The sequence below is a fragment of the Triticum dicoccoides genome, chromosome 7A (assembly GCF_002162155.2).
Source record: "Triticum dicoccoides isolate Atlit2015 ecotype Zavitan chromosome 7A, WEW_v2.0, whole genome shotgun sequence".
In the NCBI taxonomy this organism is placed as follows: Eukaryota; Viridiplantae; Streptophyta; class Magnoliopsida; order Poales; family Poaceae; genus Triticum; species Triticum dicoccoides.
The window spans coordinates 195,876,238-195,889,556 of NC_041392.1; the positions used below are offsets into that span (position 1 = coordinate 195,876,238).

The 13,319-nt window shown below is 48.2% G+C and overlaps 1 protein-coding gene across 1 annotated transcript; it reads right to left on the reverse strand.

Moving 5' to 3' along the window:
• Nucleotides 1-10,385: 10,385 nt before the first annotated feature.
• Nucleotides 10,386-13,057, reverse strand: LOC119327681. Its single transcript, XM_037600786.1, has 3 exons — nucleotides 11,783-13,057; nucleotides 11,077-11,640; nucleotides 10,386-10,928 (listed from the first exon to the last, which is right to left on the reverse strand). Exon 1 carries the CDS (start codon nucleotides 12,840-12,842, stop codon nucleotides 11,949-11,951), a length of 894 nt encoding a protein of 297 aa, XP_037456683.1. The 5' UTR covers nucleotides 12,843-13,057; the 3' UTR covers nucleotides 10,386-10,928; nucleotides 11,077-11,640; nucleotides 11,783-11,948.
• Nucleotides 13,058-13,319: the final 262 nt, after the last annotated feature.

Sequence of the window (13,319 nt, forward strand, 5' to 3'; positions counted from 1 at the left end):
TGAAATTGTTGTAGACACGGTAAGTGTGAGAGTTTGAGCCATAACCAAGTAGGAAACCTTCATGAGATTTAGGAGCAAATTTAGGACGACGATGCTTATCAAGAATGTATCACTTTGAGCCAAATACTCGAAAGTATCCAACTTGGGGTTTGTTACCGGTGAGGAGCTCGTAAGCCATCTTGCGGAGTAGCTTGTGAAGATACAAGCGATTTGTTGTATGACAAGCTGTCTCAACCGCTTCCGCCCAAAAGTGTTTTGGAGTCTTGTACCCATCAAGCATCATTCTTGCCATCTCAATAGGAGTCTGGTTCTTCCTCTCAACAACTACATTTTTTTGAGGTGTGTACGTGGCCGAGAACTCGTGTGAAATCCCCTCTTCGTCAAGAAAGGTATCCACATTTGCATTCTTGAACTCCGTTCCATTGTCGCTCCGAACCTTCTTGATCTTCACTTCAAATTGATTTTGGGCCTTCCTAGCGAAGTTTTTGAAGAACTTTTGGACCTGCAATTTATCATCTAGAAAGAACACCCACGTAAATCTTGAAAAATCATCGACTATGACTAGACCAAATGAGTTACCATCGAGACTCTTGTAGGCATTGGGACCAAAGAGATCCATATGAACTAGCTCGAGCGGTCTTCTTGTGGTCATGATGTTCTTCACGGGGTGACTCCCTGCAACTTGTTTTCATGCTTGACAAGCACTACAAAGTCTATTCTTGTTAAATAGAACATCTTTTGCTCCAAGGATATGATCACCTTTAATAAGCTTATCAAGATTTCGCATGCCCACATGAGCTAGCCTTCTATGCCACAACCACCCTTTAGAAGATTTAGCAATTAAGCAAGTTCTAGGTTGAGCCTTTTTAGTGAAATCGACAATGTAAAGATCACCTCTACGTATACCGGTAAAGACCATTTTATGATTGTCTCTTCAAAACACTTGGCAAACTACTTTAGTAAATAGGACATTGAAACCGAAATCAACAAGTCTAGATACTGAAAGTAAATTGTACCCAAGAGATTCAACGAGCATGACATTTTGTATGGAGCTATCATGTGAGATGGCCACCTTACCGAGGCCAACCACCTTACCCTTTGAGTTATCACCAAAAGTGACATACTTTCGAGGGTCGTCGTTTTCAGCAAGATCACGAAACATATCCTTGTCTCCGGTCATATGGTCAGTACATCCACTATCAAGGACCCATTCCTTTCCTCCAGCCATGTAGCCGTGAAGATTAGCCATAAGACCAAAGTGTCTCATCGCATCGTCAAGATCATAGTCACTATCATCACCCTCATCATAGTATCCATGTTCAACATCATCTTGTATTTGATCAATTCCTAGAGAGGGTAATTCATTAGATAAATGATGATCACAATAGTCATCTTTATGAATTCTAATAGCTTCGGATATGATATTGCTAATGATTCCAACATCTGCTTTCGCACGCATGAGATTGGTAAGATCAAACAGACAATCACCAAATTTAGGATCACTAGAATTCATCTTACTCAAGGCAATAGACTTATGAAGAATTTCATCTAAGTTTTGCAAGTAATAGTTTGGAAATCTTTTCTCAAGAAATCTCCATATAGTGTAGGCACAATCAAGAGTAGGCAAACATCCAATCAAGTTTCTAGGCAAGCCTCTAGTGATAAGATTAACAGTTCTAAAGTTGCGGATCATGTCAATAGACTCATCAAGGATAGGATGCAAATGATCAACATGAGGTGCACAAGGGCTAGTAATGTACTTGTTCAAATGATATTCATTGAAAATCTCAAGCATCTCATTTTTCCAGTCATGGAAGAACTCTCCATCAAGAATAGGCACTCTATGTCTAAGACTCCCCAATGTAGACACATCCATCTTCCTCCAAAGGTGTTTAAACCAAAGCAATGGAGACCAATGCTCTGATACCAATTGAAAGGATCGAGAATAGGTGTCTAGAGGGGGGGGGGTGAATAGACTCTTAGTAAGAAAACTTGCAGTTTTTAAATTCTTTAAGTTGAAGTGAAGTTTTAGCACAAGTTCACACATTCACAATACATATCAAGCAAGCATGACAAGAGTATATGAGCAGCGGAAAGTAAAGCATGCAAGTTGCAAGAATGTAAAGGGATGGGATTGGAGTGTGCAAACGTAATTTGGAGACACGGACATTTTTTATCCGTGGTTCCGGGGGGTGGTGCTATCATACATCCACATTAATGGAGACTTCAACCCACAAAGGGTAACGGTTGCGCGAGTCCATGGAGGGCTCCACCCACGAAGAAGCAACCTTGTCTATCCCACCATCGCCGTTGCCCATGAAGGACTTGCCTCACTCGGATAGATCTTCATGAAGTAGGCGATCTCCTTGCCCTTACAAACTCCTTGGTTCAACTCCACAATCTTGACGGAGGCTTCCAAGTGACACCTAGCCAATCTAGGAGAAACCATTGTCCAAGAGGTAACAAATGGTGTGTTGATGATGAACTCCTTGCTCTTGTGCTTCAAATGATAGTCTCCCCAACACTCAACTCTCTCTCATAGGATTGGATTTGGTGGAAAGATGATTTGAGTGGAAAGCAACTTGGGGAAGGCTAGAGATCAAGATTTATGTGGTTGGAATGGAATATCTTGACCTCAACACAAGTCTAGGTGGTTCTCTCTCAGAAAATATATGTTGGAAGTGTAGGCATGTTCTGATGGCTCTCTCCACGAATGAAGAGTGGGTGGAGGGGTATATATAGCCTCCACACAAAATCTAACCGTTACACACAATTTACCAAACTCGGTGGGACCAAATCCTGAAACTCGGTCGGACCAATTTGGTTCATAATGTGACCGTTAGGGTTTTCGGTGGGACCGATATGTTAACTCGGTAGGACCGATTTCGTTAGGGTTAGGGCATAACGTAATCTCGGTGAGACCGATTACACAAACTCGGTAGGACCGATTTTGGTAATAGACAAACAGAGAGTTGGTCAGGAAAACTCGGTGGGACCAATTCGCTCATCTCGGTTGGACCGGAACGTTACGAAAGGGAAACAGAGAGTTTGCATTGCAATCTCGGTGGGACCAATTGCATATTTCGGTGAGACCGAAATTATTGCAATAGGTGACAACGAGTTTGCAATCCCATCTCGGTGATACCGAGATCCCAATCGGTGAGACCGAATTGATTAGGGTTTCTGGCAGTGGCTATGTCAAGTGAACTCGGTGGCGCCGGATAGAAAGTTTCGGTGGGGCCGAGTTTGACTTTTGGTTTGGGACATATGTGGATAAGAGAAAGTGGTTGAGGGCTTTGGAGCATATCACTAAGCACTTTGAGCAAGCAAGCCATTAAGGAACACCTCATCCCCTCTTAATAGTATTGGCTTTCCTATGGACTCAATGTGATCTTGGATCACTAAAATAGAAAATGTAAAGTCCTGAGCTTTGAGCTTGAGCCAATCCTTTGTCCTCAGCATCTTCAAGGGATTCCGCATCCTCTAGTCCATGCCACTCCATTGTTGAACTTATCTGAAATATACTAGGCAGAAGCATTAGTCCAACAAGAGATATGTTGACATTAATTACCAAAATCACCCAGGGAGCACTTGTGCTTTTAGGTGGAGATGGTATGCTAGTGGTGGGAGGGGATGACAACACATGCGTTCACGGCGTGTCTACGCGGATGCAAACCCAACCCAAATTTGGGCTGAAAATGGGTCACACCGGACAGCAAAACGGACATCGTTCTGTTTGCGTCGCCGTGTTGGGCCATGGTTTTTGTCCCCGTGGACAGTAACGGACGCGGGTGGACGAAATGAGTTGCCCCATTGGAGTTTCCCTTAGTCACGTCCTTCCTCTCTTGATTTTTTCATATTATTATTATTTATGAAATTACAAAACTATAGTTTAGATTTAGCAAATTTCAAATATATGCCCCGTCGTCCTCTATTGGGCCAAAGAGGCCATTTTCGTCCTTGTTTTGGGCTGAAGATCACTCTTGGTTCGCATGAAAGCGGAAGAGTGGGTCTTCCTTCCCAAGAAGGCTAAAGAGTCTCGTGTCCATCCTGCCCTATACACCACAACTCCTTCCAATCAAACTTTCACGTCACCAAAACCGCATCGAAGAGTAGAATCCATTCAAATGAAGAACAACTTGAATTGTGCATTGTGTAGGACGAATTTCGCCTTTCAATCTATATTGATCACCGCAAGCCTACATCATCCATGGTTAGAGATTTTTCCAAATCACACACATGTTCTCATCTAGATGCAACAAATATCCTAGACATTACCCCTTGTCATATCATTATTATTGCCGAAGTTGGCAACATCCGTCGAATGTCCACAGATGGCAAGGGTCATGGCGAGCGCGGTCCGTAACAAGAATATGATGAGAGATAATGTCTATGAGATTGGCAGCATCTAAATGTGTAGATGTGTGAGAGTGATTGGAATACTTTTCACCAAGCATGATGTAGGCTTGTGATGGTCGGTGTAGACTAATCGGCGCTGGTTGGTGGTGGCGGCAGGGACAGCTGGTGGCCCTGCTAAGGTGGTGGTGGTGGTGCCGCTGGTGGCTATGCTACTCCGGTGGGGTGGTGGGGGCTTCCAGTGGTGTTGGCCAGGGCGTGGACGCGCTTGTTCTGTGGTGGTGGCTAGCGCTCCGGCGTGTGGCTTCGGTGGTGCATGTCCGGCGGCTCCGACGCTTGGAGCTCGCCGGGCAACGTGGGTGGGCAGCGGCCGGGCGTGGCCGTTGCTCTGGCCGTGGGTAGCGGCGCGGGGAGGTTCGGTGGTGGTGGCCTCCCGATGTCGTGGCGGCTTCACAGTGGCTCGGTGGCTCCGATTGCGGCGGTGGCCGACTTCTCCGGCGTCGGCTTGTCCACATTCGGACCGTTTCGACCTTCGCCCCTCCTCCTCATCATCCGGACACTACTTCCATCGAAGGGCTGGCCCTCTCCCAGCCGCGGTCCATCGCTCGTCTCGTGCCCGGTGTGGCAGGACCGAGCTCGTCTCGCGCATGGTGCAGCAGGACCGAGCTCGTCTCGCGCACGGTGCAGCAGGACTGACCTCCTCCCCCTCACGGTGCTGCAGGACCGAGCTCGTCTCGTGCTCGGGGCTGCAGGACGGGCCGATGGATGCCAATTCTGGCCGGCCTATTGGGTCACGACGCTGGGGGTCGCCCAGGGGTGCGAAAGGTGGGACCTTTTCGCTCGTTTCTTTGGTTGGGGTAGCGGCGGGTCTCGGGTGAGGCGGTGTCTAGGTCTTGGATGCCGGGGCGGCGGCCCTGGTAGTGGCAGTGCGGTGCTCTTGGGCAGAGCCCGTTGCTTGGTGCTGCCCGGTGGCCATGGCCGTGTGGGCGGCGTGGTAGCCGGGGTGTGGCATTGGGTGGCGGTGAGTGTTGGCCGGGGTGAAAACCTGTTCTTTCTTCGGACAGACCGACGGCGGCGAAGCTCGTTCCCTTCTTGAAGGCGTCGTCGCGGCTCTCATTGCCGGTCATGCGGCTCTAGGGGAAATTCTGATCCTCGGATCGGGCGGTGGCGACGCTCCGGCATCGTTCCCGTCCTGAAGGCGCTGCTTTGGAGCCCATGGTTCGTCATATGTGGCGTCATCTCTTCGCGGCGGTAGTGCTAGGGGTGGTGTTGCTGCGCTCAGCGCCTATGTATCTTGCCATGAGTGTGTGCGTGTGTTGTGGCGGCGTGTGTTTGTACTGGGTGATTGAAGATAGGTGCTTTATATATAAAGCGGGGCGAAAGCCTTTTCGTTACGATGTACAATTCAAACTACTAAATAGATTTTTGTCATCGATACAGTCCAACTGGTGCGAAGGTTTGGCAAGAAGTGCTCCAGATCAAAGGGGATGTGTAAGAAAAGCTCCAAATCAAAGGGGATGTGTTTTTTGCATGGGGCAATGTAGGTAGTAGCCTTTTCGTTCATGAGTTGAACTAAGACTCACCCTTCGGCCACTGTATGTGGCGAAAAGAGCTCTTCGGCCCAAAGAAAGACAAACTCTTCGGCCCACGCGAGGAAGAAGAGGATGTCTTTGGCCCAACAGAGGACGATGGGGGCATAGATTTGAAATTTACTAAATCCGAACGGTAGCTTCGAGATTTTGTAAAAACAAATAATATTTTTAGAAAAAAAATTCTCCTCTTTTGCCCCGAGTTCTATCTTTTTCGCAAGAACCCTAGCCGGCGCCGCATTCCTCATCAACCGCGAATCATCTTCCTCCGCCGTCACCGTAGCTGGTGGTCCTCGCCGAGTTAGGGCAGGATGAACCGATCTGCGTGCTCCTTGTCTTCCTTAAGTAGCATTTCATAGGTTCATCTTGTGGTAACTTTTCTTTTGTTTTCTTACAGTACGTTTGATCTCTTCTTAAGTCAATCCTAGACAAAGTGTTGTTTTTAGGCGAGATTTAAAGCATTTTCCCATTTCGGATCTATTCCTTTCTTGCAAAATTATCCACTGAGTGTTCGTCCCAAAAAGTTTGTCTTAGATTTATCTGGATACGGATGAATCTAACACTAAAATGTGTCTAATAGATCCGTATCTAAACAAATCCAAGACAACTTTTTGGGGACTGAGGGAGTACCTCATTTGTGCAACAATTGTATTGTACAAGTCTTCACCAATCATTTAATTCCCCAGTGAATTCATCTTAAGGAACAAATTTCAAAGTCTTCAGCTAAAATGATTTTCTTCAAATTAAGCTATGCGCGCTTGTGGCTGTAGCCGATTTTGCTCGCATCTAATTCTTCACAGGTACAATGATTTCAGTCTTCCAGGTGATTCTACTCTAGCGCGCATGTTGAGTCTCTAGCAGAATCTGGCATGAGCTCGAAGAGAGGGGGCTGGTGAAGCATCCAATTTAGACAACTGATAAGCCAGAGAATAAAATGAGAATTTCTTCAGAAAAGCCATTCGCAAAGGACACCACTCAGCCGAACAATTGGTACTGCTCTAGACTGTGCAGAAGATGAAGGTTATGAAACACCTCCTCGTGAGAATGGAGATGACACGAAGCATATGCTTTAGAAAATTCGCAGATATTGGGCTACATGATGGTATTATTTCAGATATGTCAATCCCCAGTATGCTCTGAAATTTGCATTTACTCACTGCCATGGCAAGATCTTCAGACACCTGGAACGGCTCCCAATCATGTATTTATTCGCCCACCTCTTGAACCAAATGCAATTGATGATCCTCCCTGTTTAAAAAGACATGATGGCTTTCCTGGAGAAAAAGTCAGAAGGAAGGCAGCAAAGAAAGCAACAAAGGAAGTTGCTAAGGCATCTAAGGTTGCGTAAGGTAGTGCATCAGTAGAGGGCTAGAGGCCGATGGCTCAACTAAGCCCAATCGGCAGAAGAAAAGGTTTGCAAACGCTCCAAAGCATATTGCAATCGCCCACCCTGAACCCAACTCAGTGGGTAAACTGCTGATGACAACAAGTGCTCCTCCCGAAGAATCAGCTGCAAAGCTAAAGAAGGGAAATTTAAGAAAACCGCTCACCGAGTCAATAGACTCCTGTTGATATGGTTGATGAAGAATCAGTAGACACATTTTATAGATTTGCTGACATTTTCACTGATGCTCCGCTCAAAAACTGCTCCACCTGTCCACCTGCTCGTTAGGTTGCTAAACAGTTTCCTAGAAGTCCTCTATTGGAGACATTTTTTTTTTTTAAAAGGACGATGACCCCTGGCCTCTGCATCTGGGAGATGCATACGCCCACTTTATTGATTATTCTCAAGAACCTTACAAAGTATTACAAACAACATACCTGAATCTACCATCTTGGCAACATATGCCGCTACTCCTATCCATATAATGAAGTGATGCTAGCTGGGCCACTACCCAAACCACTCACCTAAACCTAATATCAAAAGCCGGAAGCTCCAGCCGAGCCACATACCGGGTCTGGGGCACAATCCAGTCAGACGCACTCGTGTGTCGTCGCAGCCATCTTCCACAGGTCCGTCTTCAGATTATATTGAGGCTTCTACCTTGTCTGGCCACTCTGCCATCGACGTCACCATGACGCCAGACAGCTACCTCCTCCTGCGTGAGTCCATCTCCGTGCATCGGACGCCGAGCCTCCACAGCGCCATGCCACCGATCTCAGCCGCCATCAATGTGTGAGATGAAGTACCGCTCCACCACGGCAGGTACATGGTAAGGAAGTGCGAGGTCCCCATCGGAGACACGGCCGGACGGGCCGCCACCAGGAACCAGACAAGCTCGCCGTACACGCCCAGCATCCCCATGCCCAAGTCGGCGCCTTCAAGAAGGTGACGACGCTGTGGCGCCGCCACCGCTTAGCCACCGGGGCTAGGGTTTTCACCCGAGCGCAGGGGTAGGGGGGAGGCAGGGGAAGTTGAGCCTCAGCGCCGCCACCAAGGAGGGAATGGCGTTCGGGATGCCATCGACGCCGTGACCGCCACCGGCGGCCAAGGGTTTCCCCCGGCCAAGCACCCTGCCGCCACCTCCGAACCAGCCACAACATCAGCAGGCGTGTGCACGTCGGAGATCCAGGCCGGCCGGAGGTCATGCATTCCGAGCGGACCAGAACGCCTCAGATCTGACGAGGGGAGCCTGGGGCCTCCCCGCGCCACGACCAGCGCCCACCGGGACCTCGCTGCCTGCGCAGCCGAGGGGACCCGGCCAACCTCACCGACGAGCACTCCCCGCCGCCGGAGGAGCGCCGTCCGCACCAGCGAGGCCGCCGCCTCAAATCCGGGCCCTCACCACCGAAAGGAAGCGGCCAGAGGCCTCGCCACCGACCTCACCGGCAGCCGCGCGGGGCCCCGGCGATCGCCTCCGGCAGCGGCAAGGAGGAGGGGAAGGGGGAGGTGGCGGCGCGAGGGAACCCTAGGTCGCCCCCGAGTCGCCCTCGGGAGAGCGACGCGGAGGAGATGTTTTCACGGCTGTCAAGATCAAATTGCGCTACCAAGAAAGAAGATCACGGTACCAAGAAAGAAGGTGACGAAGAAATCTGGACAGCCATCCCAAATCTGGTCAAACAGAACTGGGGAGGCGTCACCTAACTAGCTTCCGAATTGTATGAAAACGGAAATTCATATACTAAAAGAAAGAAAATGTTTGTGTACTAGTAGGATTATTTTCAACTTTTTTGGAAAATTTAAATGTAATTTTGTTTTTTCCTTCTTATTTTTGGCTCATTGGATCACGAGGGCCAACTCACCTCACTCTCCCGTTTGCATTATAAATGCGCTGAATCTGGTTCAAAATAAAACCACATGGAAGAACTTGATGAGAACCACATGGACACATCTCATGATTTACCTCACACAAAATGCAATTTAGCATTCCAATTTATATCAAGTTTAGCAACCTAACGAGCTCCTACGATTTTGAAAGCAAAGCGCATTGTTCTTGGTCACAGAGTGATCCCATGAAGAATACCATTACTGTGAGCACTTATGACCATGACGATAAGCCCAATGTTTCCCAAAGTCAGTCACAAGGTTTTTAATGCCCTGTCCAGGTAGATGCAGACAACTTTTGAATGCCTACCACAAGGTCTCCCAAAGTCAGTCATATTCTGGAAAGAGAACGGCAAAATAATTTGAATGACACCCTCCAGAGGGTGCACAGATCAGCATACATTGCCGTACCTCTTTATTCAGAGTTGACGTTAACACATAAATTCAGAAGGCACAAGGTTTCCTAAGAAGTTAAGAATTTGAGTGATGCCGAAGCATAGTTGTCATGTTTCTGGTACGGTGGGAACGAGGAACGGGAACGGGGGACGAGAGTCGGGGGCTGAAAAAAATAGGATACAGTAAGGGTATACATCTCTAGAACGATTTTTCTAAAGTGGAAACGTGATCCAATCAATTCCGGTACGATGAATCCGGTACGGTACCATGGAACGAGGAACGTGAATCTTTACGGCGGGGAGCAACTGGCTGGGAGGGACCGAGGGAGTACTTATACAGGGAACTGGCTGGGCTGGGAGCAACTGGTTGCATCATCGATTCATGAAGACTAAAATACATCATCTCTTTCCCAATGGAAAATTTATTAGCAGCCTTGGAGTAATTGGAGAGCAGAACGAGGAGTTATTTAGGGGAGTGGAAAAGAACGGGGCAGAGAGTAAAACGAGGAGTTCGTGATTGATATGGCTGATCTTTTGCTTACTCGATCGATTCAAGAACCAAGGTTGTCGAGTCACCGAACCTGAATCGACGATCCGGCTGCGGAAACGCCGAATCCGCATCGAATCTTACGAATCAACCCTTGTTTCCGAATCTGATTCCGGGTCGGTGAATCCGGATCGAAGGACGACCCACCGTTCCCCGTTTCCGGCTACTATGTGCCGAAGCAGGTGAACAAATCAAAATACACTAGGCAAGTAATGAAAAGAAAAGCATGCATCCAAACTGCAGTACACATAATTTAGCTACACTCTGAGGTCCACAGCAATCACACATTGTCAGGCTATCAGTACCTAGTAGTTATACAGTCTTTAGTTTTTCACTCCGGTAGCTGCATTCCTTGACCAGATCCATCAACTACTTCCTCTCCTCTTTCCCAAAATAAATGTCTCGTACAAAATTATATCATGGTTGAGACACTTATTTTGGAACGGAGGGAGTATTATTATCTCCACGGATGAGGATGACTCATGTGCAAGTTTCTCCTTAATCCGACGCCTACGAGCTTCATCTACCAGGGGTCTCCTCGACCTCGGGTCAATGGCATCGCATTTCTTGCATGGGTTTTCACCATGCAGCTCGATTCTCTTCAACTCCACAGTTTGCTCCATGACTAGCCTTATGTAGTTTGTCACCTTGTCTTCGTTCTCGAACCCGGACATCCGGAGCAACTTCAAGTTCAGGTGCTTAAAATCCTTGGATGGCTCCCACACTACATTGGTCTTCATGGCACAGTCCGTACACAAATGCCGTTCTCGAGACAACTTCATGCATGGAAATAGAAAATAAACAATACATGTTACACTTAAACTCGCAATCAGCCCGTGCAGGAAAACATAGGAACAAGAACGATGCAGTTAAAGTATTTGCCATTTAAATTTTAAATTAGAGAAGATTAAGTATTAGACGTACTCTGAAATTTTGCAGTGCAGGTGCAGCTTCAAGGAAAAAAATGGTCCAGCTCATATCATACTCCGGAAAGATACCAAAAAGTTCCACATTGGTGAGTGAGGCGTCGCAGAGACCGGGCTCCAAGGAGCCCGTTTTACCAAAAAAAATCAAAATATATTTAAAAGTTTCAAAAAATGCCTTTTTTTTGTACAAATACATATGCATATTCTTTAAGTATGTATAAATTTTCAGTAACTAATTTGATCATTTGCGTGCTACACAAAAAAGACAAAAATCTGACACAAATACAACAAAGAAAAAGCCTATTTCAATCTGTGTATTTGTCTTTTTTGTATACATCACATATGAATACATATGTTTATGATAATTTGTACACGTATACTTTAAGTATATGTCTACATGAAAACATTTTTTCAGATTTTTTTGAGTTATGGAAAAGGTATTTTGGCTGAGAAATGTATATAGAACTCAGTGGAGCTCGGCCTCTGCAGCCACTTTTCGCACATTGGTCAGGTTTCTGAATGTAGCAGTGAGCTGTTTCGGATGTTCCATATGAATCCAGATCTGCAATAAGAAGAGGAACACAAATAGAAAGATGAAATTGTTTTTTTTTGCGGGTCGAAAGATGAAATTGTTGGAAAAGAAGAAAAACATACAATATTTAGACGCGGACAAAAACTCATGTGGCACATCGAAATTAACTCACCATTTGGCAGGCAAAATGGAGATGCAACTCAGAAAAATTCCTGGCAGTCCCTGGTAGATACTCGCTCAGTGCCAATCGCCTACCAGAGTCTGTGGCACGACAAAGGAGGGACACATGGCGAAGCTGCGGAACGTGGCCGAACCGCACCAGAGGGATTCCGTGGCCCTCAGATTCTTGGTACCACACTTCTGTAAGTTTGGGTACATCGATCAACTCGACCGATGCCCAAATAGAAGTTTACGCAGTAGAGCTCGTGGAGCCCGGAGAATGGCGCGTCGATCTTGAGCTCAAAGCCCGGAAAATGGCAGGAAAGCAGGGTGAGGATTCTGAGCCTACCGCAATCAGTAATGAGCTTGTTGATGTCAGAATTGACCAACGAAAGGTTAAGGAACGTAAGCTTGGTGAGCCACCGAAAGGCAACTGGGCAGGTGGTGGAGAAGGACATGATCCCCTCCCGACCATAACGGTCTGGCGAGTAGATGTAAAATCCAAGAAACTCAGTCTCACCGTGGCTGACAACGTCCTCCACGGCGTGGCCTATGGAGGTCAGGTCCGTCACAGGTAAGAAACGTAGGATGAGGGTCTTGATAGCGCGCTTGCAGCCAGCCGGAGGAGGACACGGAGACAGTGACCTGTACAGCGCGCGTGTGTACGCCTGCATGGCCTCGACCGCCGAAGAACTTCCCCCGAGGTCGGCCCTCGAAGTCGAAGTGCCTAAGCCGAAGTGCATGATGTCGAGGACCAGGTGCGAGAGCCGGTGGGGGAGGTGCCGCCACCGCGTGGAGAGTGCGCCGGCGCGGACCGCCTCGCGCATGTCGTCGAGGCGCTCTAGGATTTCTAGGAGGACGTCGTCGGGGAGCGCGCTGATTATGTCCTCATCTCCATCGATGTCGAGCTTGTGGATTCCGAGGTCGATTGAAACCCTGGCTTGAAGCAGAGCCCCGAGGGTCGGCCTCCTGCTCCGAGGCCCCGGCTCCTCTACCGCTCCGCCCCCTGCCTCCAGCGCGGGACCCGTCGATCTGAGCGGCGGAAGCCAGCCCCGTTTCGCTGGCAGGTCCATGGACCTGACTCCCCCCTGCTCCTCCCCGACTCCCCTCCGGCGCGCTGCTTTGGTTTGGTGCTTGCTTGCTTGGGCAGGAGCTGGACTGCATTTCTATCGGCATCGGCAGTGGGAAATGGGTTGGGTTCACGTGTGTATATTCACTACGCCGGCTCCCCCTGCTCGACGACTTGATGATCCACGGCGACAGGTCAAGACGACCTTATATAAAGACGGGGGTCTGAAGCGTGGGAACTGGACAGACAGGTCTGCTAGCTAGTAGCTGATGGACATGAACGGTGGTGGCCAGCGTGAACAGCACTTCATCGACAGCCGGTAAAGCAACTGTGGCGTGCTCTGCAACCGGAGAATGAAGGACAACAGTGCATGCAAGGACGCAGGTGAGCATCATGAAAAGCTTCTTCAGAGCATCTCCAACAGCCGCCCAATGCGCGGCGCCTAAAAAATAGGTTTACAGCGCGCAAGTAGATTTTTTTA